General features: G+C 44.2%; 1 protein-coding gene across 4 annotated transcripts in view; it reads right to left on the bottom strand.

Moving 5' to 3' along the window:
* The window catches only part of LOC133111712 (protein ENTREP2-like), a 104481-nt gene that overhangs the window by 15018 nt on the left and 72398 nt on the right, over window positions 1-17065 (bottom strand). For all 4 annotated transcript variants that reach the window (XM_061222260.1, XM_061222261.1, XM_061222262.1 and 1 more), the window contains exons 3-4: window positions 10230-10340; window positions 3661-3792 (exon numbers count right to left, since the gene is read on the bottom strand). In XM_061222260.1, coding sequence (XP_061078244.1) covers window positions 3661-3792; window positions 10230-10340 — 243 coding nt within the window. The remainder of the gene's footprint in view (window positions 1-3660; window positions 3793-10229; window positions 10341-17065) is intronic.

The raw sequence follows: 17065 nt of genomic DNA, 5'->3' as shown, positions 1-17065 counted from the left end.
TCAGCGCTGCAAACCCAGGGCCAAGCCAGGTCTGGGAGAGCTTCCAAAGGGCTAGAGGTGCTCATAAAACAGCCTCACTGACAAAGAGTCAGGCCTGTACCGTTGATCCCCGGTGTAGCCACACGACGTCTGTATGTCGCTCTGGATAAGAGCGTCTGCCAAATGCCATTAATGTAATGTAATGAGTTTGCTCAACCATTAGCATGATTGTTCAGAAACCCGTGCACCTTCCGCAGAAACATCTCCTGGTACCATACTGTATCATACGCACCCTCATATAGGATAAGTAATGGCCTGTTAATATGAAGGATATATATGGCAAAAAGGTAACTCGAGGACGCCATTCAGCTGAGTGACAGCCCGGGGATACTGTGCGATGGATTGCACAGATCAGAGATTATAAATGAAGAAAGACAAAACAAGTGGCGGCGATATGGCGGTATCAGGCGCGGGGAGAGATAGAAGAATTCTCAGTATCGGGGGAGCAGGTTGTTCTCTGCTTGCATCTTCCTCCTGAGCGAGGGAAATATTTTTCGCCAGAGTGAAAGGGTATGTGAATATGTGCTTGTGTTCCTTCTTCAATGTCACATTTGCATGATAATGATGGCCTTTGAAATGCTGACAACACAAGGTAAGTTGCGTCTTTGTGCAGTAAAGTTTTTTTTTTTTACCCCACTACGATAAGAAGAGAGGAAGAGAAGTTCAGGAGGGGGCGGGAGGGGGGGATGAATAAGACTAATGGGGGCGCATCGTGCGTGGAATTGATTTCCATTCTAGAAAGGCGTTGATAACACTGCACAGACATTTCTGCTGCAATGAAAACATTTACAGTGACTGCGTGCTGCACAGAGACGAAAATCACATCAACGCGAGGTAAACTGTTTATGCATCAATCCATCTGCGAAAGATCAAAGCCCGTTTTAAATGACATAGAACAAAGCGCGCGATTAGGAATTCACAGGTTTTTAGACTTCTAACGTCAATGTGTAAGGGGCCTGAGAGACTCTGAATATCCTTGAAAAATAAATAAAGGATGTGTTTATTTCCATTTTTAATTGAATTTTCCTTTTTATTTCAAATTTATGATCTGATGAAACGGGAGTGATGCATTTACAAACAGGCCATCGAGTTTTTCCAGACACAATTTTTGAAATTGCTGAAAACATACAGTATAGGTGTGGTTCAACTGCACATTGTGCAAATATACACATTTTAATGGTCTGCTGGAGTAACTGGAGATATGTTATCTAGATTTACATTTTGCCCCACAGATTCTCTTGAAATTTCAGATTATTTTCCTCTAGTACAAAGAGGTTCTAGTGTGCTTTTAAGTACTGCTGTTACTCTAGTTTGGCTCAGAAAAGGCTCTCAGCTTCCCAGGGGGTTGATCTCCAGTATCCAGTATATTTATTTTTATATACACTTATGTTCCGTGTTGGACAGAAATTCCAAATACTGTCAGTGAATAAAATGCATGCCTGCTTCAGGCTATTAGCATAATGTGCCTTTTTGCCTTTTTTACCGTTCATTTACAGTTTCTTTTCCCATCACTCATTCCTACAGTATCTCTGAGGTGATTCGATATTTTGGCAAAAATCTTGAATGTGCACACCACTCAGGCAAAGCACTCAGCCGAAATACTAATCAGGAATCGCGAGCTGCAATTTCCCAAGAACTTGGTCTTTCTTGTCGTGGTTCCACTGACAAGTGAAAAGAACAACAAACAAATGAACAAGAATGGTATTATTATGATAATAACCATCATGTCCGATACTTCATTAAAACTAGTGGCTTGCGAGGCGACAGCCGGGTACTGATATTGTACCAATAACGGAATTGACACGGCTATGTTCACTCGAATCTCCTGGGCACTGGTCCAGCCTACAACACTAAATGAACAATGTTCTCTCCTGTCAAGTCGGGTCAGTGTGATAATAATGACAACATAAGCAAGACCACTTCCCCTTTACACACCTGGACTCAGCTACACCCTGCTACGCTAAAGTATACGGAGCTAGCTGGCATTCTGTACTGCTGACTCAGGTCAGCTTTCTGAGGGAACTCTTTCAGTTCAGTTCCGGGGTAATGTGTTATACAGTGATGGCTGCCATGACGACAAAGGAGGATCCAGTTGGGATCCCAGGGCCCCTAAAAGAAGGGGGCGACAGCCCGGCACTGCAGCTGAGGGCCCTTGACTGGATCTCTCGGGATCAGAGGGAACAGGCCTGCTCTTCAGTCTGAGAGCCACGCTGATCTTATGATCGGCACACAGAGACACATGCTCACGCACGCTCAATCCCTGGCAAACAGTCTCAGCCTTCGAGAGTCAAGCCAGATCGGATCGCTTCCTGCTTTCCCCGCTAACAGACTTATTCCACCCTGTGAGTGCGCCGGAGTGTCTCCACGGTGACGGTAGTGTTTCCAAGGCAGCGGCAAGTGTTCCGCGTATTCGCTGCATTCTGCTCAACGGCCGTAATCCATCACCTGGAGAATGCCATCGTATATTACATTTCACACGGCTCCGCTCTTCTCACTTACGAAATGTCACTTAATAAAGCCGTAATGTCAATAAATGGCATTCCTGCAAAAAAGTATGAAAATAATGAAAAATATTAACTTTCCATTTACAGATAAATTGTCAGTGGCAACGGAATCGGATCTATCTGTATTAATGCAAAAGAATGACACTGCTGTAATCCATTCATGAACTCCTGTCTGTCTCGATCGCTGTAAGCTATAAAAAATAAAACCAATTATATTGTTTTCATGTCGTTGTTCTTTATATTACAAGTCTATTACAACTCTTAAAACTTGACAATCTAAACTAAAATAATCATAAAGATAATAAAAGAGTTGAACTTGAAAGTTATAGACCAGCGAATGCCTGGGTAGACGCCCTAATCAAATGGTTCATGGCACTCGCTTTCAAACGTTTAAAGGTGTGAGCACTTGCCTGCCTTTTATCAACACACACAAAAATGCTAATAAATCTGGCTTCACTGCTGTCATCACAGGAAATGATGGGAAGGACCTCCCTTCCTTTTATGACTGACAGGGAGGAAAATGAGCTGGGAAGCAAATATTCCAGCTGCCTGTGTGAGAACACAGATGCAGAGATACTCGGTCTCCTCCAAACCCATCATTTCACCGCATCCCCACTGAGTTTAGATTGTCCAACATACAGTCATGCAATCAGCAGAACAGAACATGCAGATCCTCTCCAGATGCACGTATGAACACACGTGTGCACACGCACATGCAGACACGCAGACACACACTTGCACGCACACCCTCACGCACGCACGCTTATGTACACATGAACATACAGACACATATGCAGACACAGACACATATGCACATTAGCATGTACATATGGGTACACACACTCATGTGTACATGTATATACTGGCAGACACACACACTTGCACGCACACTTGCGCATGCACACGCACACACACACACACACACGCACTCACTCAAGCACACATGCACACACGCACACACACACACGCACGAGCGCGCACACACACACACACACACGCACGAGCGTGCACAAACACACGTGCACACTCACACTCACACGCACACACATACACACACACACACACACGCGTGCACAAACACACGTGCACACTCACACACACACACACACACACAGACCTTGAGGCGCAGGCGGATGGTGTTGCAGTCCCTCAGGGGGTTGAGTTTGAGTGTTTCTCCCAGGCTGTTGCAGCCGGAGTTCTGGTGCTGCAGCTCACAGCACACGCACACTCCATCACTGTCAAACTTGATCTGCAGAGGAGAGGAAGGACAGAGAGGCCAGGCCCAGATCAGACCTGGAGCAGGTTACAGACCGGTTCCTGTTGGCTGTGTGGACAACATATCAATGCAGCTCAACAGCTCCTGTCCAGGTTCAACAACACAGAGTGGACAAACCTACACCCGTTACCTCTCCTGCATGCTGTAGGGAGATGCTAAGCTACCACACTGCTCACCACAGAATAATTTTCCCTTGATTTGGGCTTTATCATCTGTTGAAAGACAAGCCCCAGGGGAAATATCAATGTGCAACACAGCCCATCTGTAGCATATTGAATTGCAGGCAACAAGGTTATCACAATTCATTCCTCAATCATTTCAAATAAATTAACATGAACACAGTCAAATTAAAATGCTATTTGAAACAATCTGCACGTTTATTTAAAAAAAAGATTTCAGTAACAACATTATGGTACAGTAAAATATACAACTTCACCAATGGTACATGGCTCTGTATTCTGCACACACTGCAAGGGCAGACTGCTTCCAGATGCTTGAGGCACGGCAAAGACAAATTTGCAGTCAAAGCTCAGTGGATCCTTAAAGGACACAGGAGCCATTAACACCACCCCCTGCCGCCCCCCCACCCCACACATCCAGCAACAGCACTTACTGACAGTGGACATAAAACACGGGTAAATATCCAGCAGAGTGGCCTCTCTGCCTCCACTGTGTATTGAGAGGAGAAAGCTGTCACTCATTCTGAGTGCAGCTACCCCTCAGAATGAAAAAAAAAAAAATTGAACTCAGTGATTTCGACCGTGACATTGTTGGTGCCAGACGGGCTGGTTTGATATTTCTGTAACTGCTGATCTCCTGGGATTTTCACACACAACAGTCTCTAGAGTTCAAAATAAAAAACAAAGGGAGTTCTGCGGGATGAAAACGCCTTGTTGATGAGAGGTCAACGGAGAATTGCCAGACTGGTTTGAGCTGACAGAAAGGCTACGATAACTCAGATAACCACAACTGTGGTGAATAGAAAAGCATCTCAGAATGCACAACACGTCGAACCTGGGCTGCAACAGCAGAAGACCACATCGGATTCCACTTCTGTCAGCCAAGAACAGAAAGCTGAGGCCGCAGTGGGCACAGGCTCACCAAAACTGAACAGTTGAAGACTGGAAAAACATAGCCAGGTCTGATGAATCTCGATTTCTGCTGAGGCATACAGATGGTAGGATCAGAATTTGGCAGCAACAGCATGAATCCATTGACCTAACCTGCCTTGCATCAACAGGCTGGTGGCAGTGGTGTTATGGTGTGGGGAATGTTTTCTTGGTAAACGTTGGGCCCGTTAATACCAATCAATCATCACTTGAATGCCACAGCCTATTTGATGTCCATCCCTTCATGGCCACAATGTACCCATCTTCTAATGGTTATTTCGAGCATGATAATGCACCATGTCACAAAGCAAAAGTAATCTCAACCTGGTTTCATAAACATGACAATGAGCTCAATGTTCTTTAGCGGCCTTCCCAGTCAACGGATCTGAATCCAATAGCTTTGGAATGTGGTAGAAAGGGAGATTGAATGCGCAGCTTACAAATCTGCAGAAATTGCATGAATGGAAAAGGAATGTTTTCAACATCTTGTGCAATCCATGCCACAAAGAATTGAGGCTGTTTTGAGAGAAAAGGGAGGCCCTACGCAGTATTAGTTCAGCGTCCCTAATAAAGTTCTCAGTGAGTGTACACACATGCATGCAAACATCTAGTCATGCACACACACATACGCAAACACACACACGCTCACACACCTGAGTGCTGGCTTCCAGTACAGATCTGCTCAGCAAAGGACTGAGATGGGAAGGGTGTGTGTGCTGTTTGAGTTGTCATGGTGACTGCTATTTGTGTTGCTTGTCACAGAACAAAAATACTAAAATCAAGGGGGTAGTCATACAGGAAGGGAGAGAGGCATCGGAGAGACGACACCATTAATATTTCTGTCATGTGGAGCGGCAGTCTCCACGGAGGCGTGTCATGCAGGGAGAGAGAGAGGCGGATAATCCAATATGCTAATCTCTCCGTCCCCGCGGTAGCGACAGTGACAGATTTCCCTGCCTTCGTCCCGGCCTGGCCCCTGCACCCGGTCCCCGATTGGCTGCCTCGTGTTCTGCCGAAGCGAGGGGGGCCGATAGCCCAATCCCAGCTCACCTCAGCGTGGCCCTCTGGGATACGCAAGGCGTTTATAACCTTCTGTCACAACCCTCTGGGAGCAGCGCCCCAAACAGCGGGCCTCAAACAAACAGGCCCGATATGAGCGAATGTCCTTTAGAAGTGTCCATCTGTGTAGCGCTGGGGCAGGACGGGGGGTGGGCCGGTTCAATTACCCTTTCCTCCCCGTCTTTTCATTCCCCAATAAAGCCGCAGCCGAAGGATTAGGGCTATCGCTTAAAAATCTCCACAAGGCACCATAAGCCGCGTATCTCTGAGAGGCAGATCAGATCGTGTTGATCTGGACGGGCCAGGGCTGGGCCAGGCTAAAGAGAGCTGTGAGTGTTGAGGCACGGGAGCAGTCACTTCAGATATGAATCAAAGCCCTCCCTCTTCACCGGAGGAGTGCTTCACCTGACAAATGCTCCCTGCTCCCCCTTTGTCACCCATGTACCGGAGCAATAAACAGCTCCGCTCTTCCGCGTGTCTTTAAGACGCCCCGCTGAAGGCTCACAGACGCCCCACAGACACCCCGCAGACACCCCGCAGACGCCCCACAGACACCCTGCAGACACCCCGCAGACGCACCAGGAGGAACCTCACCGCCCGCCGCTCCGGCACCCACGCTCCTCAGTCACGCGGGCGTCGACGCAAAGCACGTTGCGCAGCGGGGCGCTCGACCCGCGTGCCTCCGTCATTCTCACGTTCCCATAGCGACAGGCAGTTTTAATAATTTATTCATTTCTTGTTCGGATATTCATTTATTTGTATGCCTCGGAATATCTCAAGTGAGATTAAAATGTGAAAAGCCTGTGTGTTGCCAGGCTTGTTTACTTAAAAAGCCAGCTCGTTGAAATGCCCTTAAAAAAAATCAGCAAATTGGGGCAAGCAAAAGAAAACCAATAGAATAGTAATGTTCATTTGACCAACACATGAAGAACATATAGGACCATAAGACAAAGAGCAATTAGAAACTTGCGCACACACACACACACACACACATATATACACACACACACACACACACACACACACACACACACAGATGCACACAGAGACGCACACACACATACCTGGTTTCTGTTTTAAGCATCAATCTTCCTGACAAGTTATGTGACTGCTTGGGGGGACAGAGTGTTAAATGGAATACTCATGTGGACAAAACCTCAGAACATCCATTACTGCAGTGATACAGGAATGCTCATGTGGACAAAACCTCAGAACATCCATTACTGCAGTGATACAGGAATGCTCATGTGGACAAAACCTCAGAACATCCATTACTGCAGTGATACAGGAATACTCATGTGGACAAAACCTCAGAACATCCATTACTGCAGTAATACAGGAATGCTCATGTGGACAAAACCTCAGAACATCCATTACTGCAGTAATACAGGAATACTCATGTGGACAAAACCTCAGAACATCCATTACTGCAGTAATACAGGAATGCTCATGTGGACAAAACCTCAGAACATCCATTACTGCAGTAATACAGGGAATACTCATGTGGACAAAAACCCTGACTGCATCCATTACTGCAGTGATACAGAAAAGGCTCAGCTTTTCTTCCTGATACAAATAAAGCCTTTTCACTACCCAAATGCCGATAACCAATTTGAACCAATTACTGCCAGTCAGAAGGCAGAAGTATTACTCCTCTAAGATTACTCATTTTGCTAATTAAATAAAAACAAGACATTTAATATTAACTGAAATACTAACGACTGAACCTCTATATAAAAATAGACCTATTTTCCAAAGGCTCTGGTGCTTTAAACAAACATTTATTGCAATGCATTATCGTTTCCTGCCATTAATAAGGGAGGACAGACCAATACTACAATTATTAACTGCATTAATAATAATTAGCATCAGTAATTGTTGTTCAGTGGAGTGGTCAACTTGGGAAACACTAGCTTGTGAGCTGTGAACTAAGCAACACAAAAGTGTCTACACTGTAAACTGAAATCGATACTGTTAATGATTCATTCATTCCAGCCCTAAAGTTTACCCCGAAATGAGAAGCCCTTCAAATCAGCCGAGAGAGGTGCACATCGTTTTCTCCAGTTGAAGAGGAGAAATGCATCTCTCCCTGACTGAAAGCTCTGTCCTTCACCCACACACTGACTGCACAGACTGGAAATACCTCACAGGCCTCCAGTACAGTCCAGCCTGTCCCAGACCCCAGTCAACTTTTGTTCCTATTACTAAAGAAGAACTTCCAGAAATGGAAACCATAGCTGCCTGCGCCACTGTGTCCCCACTCGGACAATCACCCCCACAGGGGTCTAGGTGCATGTTATATAAGAGCTTGTGCCACATTCACACACAGGCAGGAACACACAGACACTCACACACACACACACACACACACACAGACACTCACACACAACACACACACACAACACACACACACGCATGTGGGCACACGCACACACACAGATACAGACACACACACACACACACAGGAAATCTGTAACAAAGCATGTTATGATTTGTATGCACAGTCAGTGGTGTACTGTACATCTGATTCACGTCTGAGTCACTGCATCACACTGCCAGCATCTTTGCCAGATTCCTTGGCTTTTTCCACATTCAGTAACCAGTAGGGGGGATTTATTCCATCAACAGAGCACCAAATCCATAGAATTTAAGACATGTTGTCATGAAGAAGATATATCACTATAATTTCAGACTTTCCCCGGCCCTTACCCCCTGTTAAAATCCATCCTCTGTGACAGGGACCACAAGCTTGATGCAGGGTCATCGGCAGAGAGAACGAGAGGAGCGTTTTGAGAACTCCCCGCTGAGCTTGAGTCTGTGCTCAACAGCCATTCTGAGGAGCCAAACAAAACACGGGTCTGGGGAGGGTGGTGTGTTGTTGTTGCTGTTCCACTAATTCATACCATTACAATATCCCATTGTACTTCACTATCAGAACAGAGGGACACACTGTGTAAGGCAATGCTACCATCCTGCTTTTGTCCAAACACACAAACACAATTAACAAAGCCACCAAATGAAAAATATAAGAAACTGAAAACTATAATGGACTTGTTAATTTTTGCTTTGTTTCCAAACAAATACATTTGGAGCAGCATATCACTGAATAATTAACCTATAAATGAAAGCATTTCCTCATTCTTAAACAGAGGCCGCATTAAAAACAATTCATGATTGTTTATTCGTCTGTGCAGTTTTCTATTTTGTAGCTATGCTTATTATACGTGAATTCAAGTATTAAATACCAGTAAGTTTTAAGTAGTATGACATAGGAAACTGAATTACTGCAACCAAATAAAGTAGTACTTTGAGGTGGAGTATTTTGCAACTGCTCTTGGTGTCTGGGCCCTTACGTAAGCATTGTTCTTGAAAATAACAGCTTGGGCAAAAAGTAACTGAAGGTCTTAAGAGTGGAGGATGGCCTGCTTTTGTGCTCAACCTTCCATGTTTTCAACACTGTGCTTTACCTGACTGGGTGCCTTGTCTGTTAGGTTTAGTCACCCTTGGGACACGCTATGCAGAATACAATGTCCAATGAACACCACTGTCCTTTCATGAGACATGACTCTACACGGCAACATTAAATTACACATGTAATCACTGAACTCTCAACACACGCAAGCAGCAATACAAGTCTACAGCCTAGAGATATGTGTTGCATTACGAGCCTTCTAGGATAATCTAGAACTTCGTAAATTTGCTGAATTTGGAGTGGTTGCCAGGATACAGTGGCCATTAATTCCTCACCGTCACAAAGAACAAATTGCTACGTAACTTCTTTTATTTAATGAACCCAGTCACCGGTTGCACTAGGAGTTAGCCTCCAAATAATTGATACAGGAGAATGGAGGACCGTCTCCCCAGACGAATGAGTAGACCTTTCTCAGATGACAGATGATTACATTTTTTTAGAGTAATTAAAATGTGAGCTTACATGGGTAATAAAGCAAACAGTCAGCACGTAATCATAGTATTAACAAAGAAACGGAGTGGTTGGCCTTAATTTCTTTTTCACTGACATACTACTCGGCAGAGTAATTAGGCATGTGTAAATGACAGACCTCAGGGCAGGCTGTGTAAGACAGGCCTAATTGACCTCCATTCATTACGTGGCTGTTCTCGACTGAGCAAGCCGCAAGGTACATTCAGAAAGGAAATCAACACTCAGAGAACAGCTAGGTACAATTTATGAAGTCGTAATCACTTGGGGGGGAAGGGACTCTATCCCACAATCCCACTTACCAGCTGACAGGCTTCCAAGGAGTTGACCAGCTGGGCGTTCTGACAGGACAGGATGGACCCGGCCAGGTTGAGCATCACGCACACGGCCGACAGCAGCATGAAGAACGTGATCTGCGACGAGAGAGAGAAGCTTTCTGTCAGGCTGACAGAACAAAAGAGCAACACGACCACACTCCACTCTTTATTCAAAGGGATCCATCTTCTCCCTTCACAACTCACCACCTCCTTCAGCGATCTTGTCTCACAGCTTTTTAGACAAGGCGTCTCTTCGAGCTCCACACAAGCTATCATTTCTGCGTTAGCGCTTGGTGTTAAGCTGTTCCCCACAGTTCCCCCGGCGTAACCCTCAACGACCTGCCAGCGTGTGCGGTCCTAAGGACCCAGTGACTGATGGTCAGTTGGAAGAACCAATCTTCCTCTAATTACCTTCCCCATGCCGCATCGACGCAGCACCCTGCTTTGAACCCGAGAATTCTCCCGATACCGCAATATTCCTGTTCTCCAGACCGGCCCCGCGAGTCCAGCCAGCTCACGCACCTCTCCTGTCCCCATTAAAAACAGTCCTCCTTATTTCATAGCTGACAGCCCTGGGATATCAGCTCTGTTAAGAGAAATACAGAGGACATTTTGGGGCCTTTAAATCACAATTCAGGTGTCACAGAAAGGGCTAAGGCACAAAGCACCACCCCAATAGATTACAAACCGGCGCCCGGTGCTGTAGATCAGCCGTGGCGTTCCCATGTCGGCCTGTGATTTAGCGTGCTAGTTCTCCATCTGAAGAGACATTAACCAGGCTACGGAGGGAGATCTGCGGGAGCTACAAATGAGATCTTCCCCCAAGTGAGGCTGTGCTGCAACTGTGTGACTGAGAGACAGAGCAGAAAAACAGGCAGAGAAAGAGAGATAGAGAGATAGAGACAGAGGGAGAGAGATATATAATGTAAAGATAAGATACTAAATACAGTAACTACCATATATGAGCCGATAATTTTTCTCTGCCTTGCCTTTCTACCTTCCAGTAACTATAAAAAGTAATATTGCTTGGCTTCGTTTTCTTCTTCCCACTAAAAGATAAAACCCATAATATCCACAGTAATATTATCTAAGTAACCTCCTGTACAGAATTAGCTGCTTTGTCTAAGTAATGCCCTTTTCTATCAGAATTTAAGGATGGCCAGATGCAAAGGACACAGTGACAGCACTATGTTATGTGCAGTTTCAGAGAAGGGAAGGGAAGAAAATCATGGTTGAAAGCACTCCAGCATTAAGCCTGTTTTCCTGTGCCTATATCTGCTAGAAACACCTGAGCTTGCAAGTGCAACACATCATTCACTGTGTTGGGCAACATACTGTAGTAAACAGGATGGACACATATGGTGTGTGTGTGTGTGTCTGTTTTTGTTGCTATAACTGTTGAACTGAAAAAAGTAAATAAGCTCATGAATTAATGCTTTAAATTATTGTCCTTTGTCCTTAATAAGACAAGTATGTTGTGGTATGTTAAACAGTGCAGAGAGATGGGTGTGACTAATAGCTAATGATGTGTCTGTTTAAATATAATCACATCCGACATCTGAATACAAATACCATTTGTATAAATGCAAGCATGAGTCTATTGTTAAATAAACGGGCAATAACACTACATTAGCGAGCGCAACTCTATATACAGTATATATGCAGTTAATTAAATTTGGCATTACTTGCAGTCAACACGTCCGATGTACAATACACTACACAATAATGACTCTCATAAACGAGAACAAGCGCTGAGCGGAGACATGACATCTTTATTATTTCATGTAAAAATATATTATCACTTGTCAAGAAATGAAATCATAACAATAGCAATATGCGTGAAGGAGGGGGTTGACGCCAAATGGCTCTCAGCAGGGGAAAATGAGCATGCATGTCTCATCCACTGCAGATATAAATCGAGGAAATTCCACCCTCTTCCTCCTCGCAGTGGTTAAAAAGCTTGACTGCGGTCCCACAGAGAAGGTTTTTCCTGTTACCTACTGTACTGTCCTACTTCTACTTAATGGAGATACTATGGTAAAGCTTAAATGATTCATTGGAATCTCATGTGAATACAATTGCTCATAGAGGTGACAATAAATAATGTCTTCCGAAATGGATATACTTCGGCATACATTTAGATACTGTGCATAACGTTCCGTTACTTGCATATAAATAGTACAGCAATACTAAGAGCTAGTGCAGCTCAGTCTCATTCATACGAAGAGGATCAGAAAACAGGAGGAAATTAGGTAGACCTGTACATCAGCTTGATAATGCAAATATTTAATCAGCCAATCATGTGACTGCAACTAAATGCATACAAGCATGCAGACATGGTCAAGAGGTTCAGCTGTTTTTCAGACCAATTGTCAGAATGGGGAAGCAATGTGATCTAAGTGACTTTGAGCGTGGAATGAATGTTGGTGCCAGACCGGGTGGTTTGAGCACGTCAGAAACTGCTGATCTAAAACACACACGGTGAAACACAAAGAAGGCAAAAAGATAGGGAGGAAGATGGGAAATAAAACAGTGAGAGGAACAAACAACCACTCTCACATTTCTAGAAACACATCAAAACAGCCTAGAGAAGAAGTTACTCATAAAAGGATTTAGTGAAAATCCACAGAAAACAGAATGGTGGAGTCAAACGCCTCAAGATGCAGCACATTTAACCACAGACACTACAATGGAGGATGGACACAATCTATCACTATCAATGTACAGTACAATACTTAAAAACTTATACTTCAAAAATACTTTTTACTAAACTGAGCACTGTGGTGCACTATTATAACAACTGTATTGAATCTAATTAAATGAAACCTAGTCAGTTGATGATGGATAACCCTTATTTAAATTGGCACACTTGTTAATCATGAAAATGAAAAAAACAGGTGCAGGAAAATGAGCAGACATGCTTTCAAACTCTGCCGTTTCAAACTAATGAACCTCCACTGATATTTCAAAATGTCACGTTTTCACTCAAGTTTGAGAAATGAATTTATTTTTCAAAGGCTTAAAACAGGGGTGTCAAACTTGAGTCCTGGGAGGCCACAGTGTCTGCAGGTATTTGTGGTTTCCTTCCAATCAGTAGCCAATTAAGGCCTTTTGGAACAAGGCTTGTGGATTCTTTAGCCAATCACACTAAAATACACTGAAACCCAGCAGACACTCTGCAGGACTCGATTCTGACAGACATAGCTAAAAACACTGCCGGAATTGTGTGATATTGTGTGTGTGTGTGTGTGTGTGTGTGTGGGTGTGTGTGTGTCACATGTAAGAATTAATCTTTGTCTGTCACTATTGCACACAACTTTGCACATGCAGAGGAAGGGAAAGGTTCCTCTGCATTCATTTTCTGCTCATCCCATTTCCTATGAACGCTTTCCAACTGCTACCACGCCAGAGAGCCATTTGTATTTCAAAAGAAAGAAAAATGACTAATTCAATCCTCCTGTCCAAAATTGGATTTCCTCCTTCAATCAAAAAGGCACCTGAATCAAACAACAAAGAAAATAACAGCAAACTATGGGGGGAAATTACTTCAATTAACGATGGAAATTACTATTTCAGGTCCTGCAAAATAGCTGACTTTATTGGTTAAGCTCGGATAATGAAAAAATACGAAATACGAACAGAACCAATGGTATATGAATTAAAACGAGAACAATTTATGTTTATTTTGTAGCTGGGCCTCACAGCTGTGCTACGTAAACCTGCTCCACGCTGCTGTGCCCTAATTACCCGGAGGAATCAGATATCACTGTTCAACAGCCAGTCAATAATTACAGCCGGCCCGCCACTGGCATACCAAGCAGATGGAGCCATTAGATGGCACGTGCCCTTCCGGTGCGTTCCCTCTTTAAGTTGCTTGTCATGTTCATCGAGCACGGTAATTAAAACAAGGTTAGGCGCGGGATGTCATTGCTTTTGTTCGGTTTTTTTCTTCTCTCGCGCTCATTTTGCAGGAAGGGGAAATGAAAGAGCAAAGGAGAGATGAGATCTGTCCCTGGGTTAGTTCCGGCTAATTATTCCCCCAAGTGTCAGGCCTTGTGGAGGCTTAGGGGGTCCTGGGTTCCCTGGGACCTGAGTGCTATATTAGTCAGTGGCTGGGGGGCAGAACACATAAAACAGGGATGAGACTGGTTTTGTTATACACTGCAATGCAGGGACAATGGCCATGCGCGCACACACACACACACACACACACACACAGACACACACATAGACACATAGACACAAAGACACATATACACATAGACACACACACAGACACATAGACACACGCATGCATGCACGCACACACACACACACACACATGCATGCATGCGCACACACACACATACACACATACAGACACACACACACACGCACACACACACACATGCCTGAATGCGCACACACACACATACACACAGACACAGATCAGTCCTTTCCATTCTGAGCACCTGGAAGCACAGTAAGGCCACACCTAGGAAAAGAGTCCAGCAGACTTCTTAGAGATGGTCACTGCTATTACAAACCAGCTATACTGTATATCAACCTATTATACTTATGCAGTGGAAAAGAGTGTTACACATACAGGCGGTTAGTGTTGTACACTGGTGATGTTAGGACAAGGTCATTTTATGAACAGTTTCATTAACTTCTGATGTGACCTTAAGGCTTTATGACTCACCCTTTTTGTGAATCAACCGAATGCAAAAAACAATTCCTAGTTCATAAGATTCAGGAAATCTCACAGAAATATATTTCTTTTTTTCCTTATAAAGGCATGACAAATTTACACATCAAAAGAGATTGCTGTTATTTTAGGCAAGGCTTATTACACATAAAAGCAATGATGCCTAATTGTGAATCTGATTATCTCTGAATGGTTCTCTTGACATAATGAAGATATTTTATTAAGAAAAAATAAGCATATTACCACACAAGATAAAAAAACAAAAAAACCTTAACAATGGAGAAAAACAAAACCTATACATTATTAAAGTTACTTATTATCTTTCAAACTGAGGCAAAATGATTAATAGGACTAAAAAGTTGCTTGGATCTGAGGCGATCCCATTTAAAATGTTATGAGCTTGTTTACTGTGGTAAGGAAACCTCTTAAAGAGCAGTGCAGTGTTCCTGTGCAGATTTGCTCATTAGCATAATGGAGCAGTGAATGCCAGCGAAATAAAGTGCAGTAAATTGGTCACATTTCTGCCATTTCAACACCCGCCAGAGAAACAGGAGCGGTGACGCAAGCAATGCGCCACTATATGCCAGGCTACCAGAGCCAAACCCCGCCAACAACTCATAACATGTTGCACTTGTATTCTGATAGATTCATATTCATGAATCCAGAAATGTGACACTGTTACGTACCGTAATACTACTGCATGACAGGCCCCGTTTGTGCGTCAGAGCAGAATTTAGATAAAAGGACGGCTTAATAACCATTAAACCGCTTAGGTACTTACAGGAAAAGCGATTCACACCATTTTGAGCACGGCTTTAGATCCGGCCATCAGCCCCCTCGATGGCGCCAATCGCCACGGAGACGCCTGTCGCCCAACGGCCAGCCGCGGTTCGCTCAGATCTAACATGCTAATTACAGCCGTGACAGACGGCTCGCGTTTCGCGCGTTTTCACCTGCCAGACTCGTTAGCCACGGCGGGAAGTCAGGAACGACTCACGGCGGGCTCGATGAGCTATGTGATTACGCCCAATGAGCTGCTGAGAGCGCCCTGGCCCCGCCCGCCCTCACCGGCCTGGGCACTTTATGACATCGCTACAGTCTGGCACACAGCGACAGGGACATTCAATTGCAGCACGTCAGCCGGCTCGACCGGGGCAGAGGCTGTCATATTTTGCACCAGAGCACAGGGCTCCTGACTGGATGAAAAATGTGCTCGGGGAACAGCGGCCCTCGTCTAAACAGCCAGCTTTGTTCCACTTCCTGTTGTGATTTGTTAGAGGGATAGTGGGGAATTGTAAAATAAACAAAAGAAAAAAAAGAAAAAGAAACCCATGTCGAGCAAAGATAAGGGACAAATCCAGATGTGCCCAGGTTTAGGCACTAATAAACGAGCGGCCTGCCTCGCTGGCATATGAACGGGCCGGTTCCTGTGACGCAGGCCATGGTGAAGCAGGGCAGGGAGGGAACACTGCTACAGAGCTTCGCCAGCTGAGGAGGAGTGTGGCATCTCCACTCATCCCCGCAGCACAAATTACTGTTTAGTCTGCAGCACCTCTGTGACAAGACATCGTAATTAGCTGAGCTTTGAGAGATCGGGGGGAATGTTTTCCCCAACAAACAAATGTTTAGACTTTTTTGTGCAGCCTGTACATCCATTATTTTTCCACAGCTGTTGTAATTTGACCAGGAAAGACCGCATCCCTCACAAAGAGACACATTAGTTTCAGTTATTGCTCTTTGCTGGCTTTCCGGTTTTGTTTCCGCGGTATTACAAACCTAATTTGAGATTTTTAAAGACTAATTAAGCCTCTGCAAAAAAAAATCTGCAAATTTAATTGCGGTTTCTTGACATCAAATGGAAGCAAGTGTTCAACTTGTGACCTTCAATGTCAATAGAACATCCCACAAAACTCAAACACTAAAAAAAATAAAAACACTAATCATACCTTCGTTCAACGGCGTTCAGAACAAAATGTGTACATTGGTTTCACAGATAAAAAGTTTAAAAGATTCGGAAATAAGATCAGAAACCATTTTTTTTTATCATAAAGCATTCAAGGCCTTACTTTAATCACAAAATAGAAACTTTGTTTTCTTCTGTTTCGACAACACCCACGGTGAGTTGGCAAATTGA

Source organism: Conger conger, chromosome 15, assembly GCF_963514075.1.
Source record: "Conger conger chromosome 15, fConCon1.1, whole genome shotgun sequence".
NCBI lineage: Eukaryota > Metazoa > Chordata > Actinopteri > Anguilliformes > Congridae > Conger > Conger conger.
This window is presented reverse-complemented; position numbering and strand designations above follow the sequence as displayed.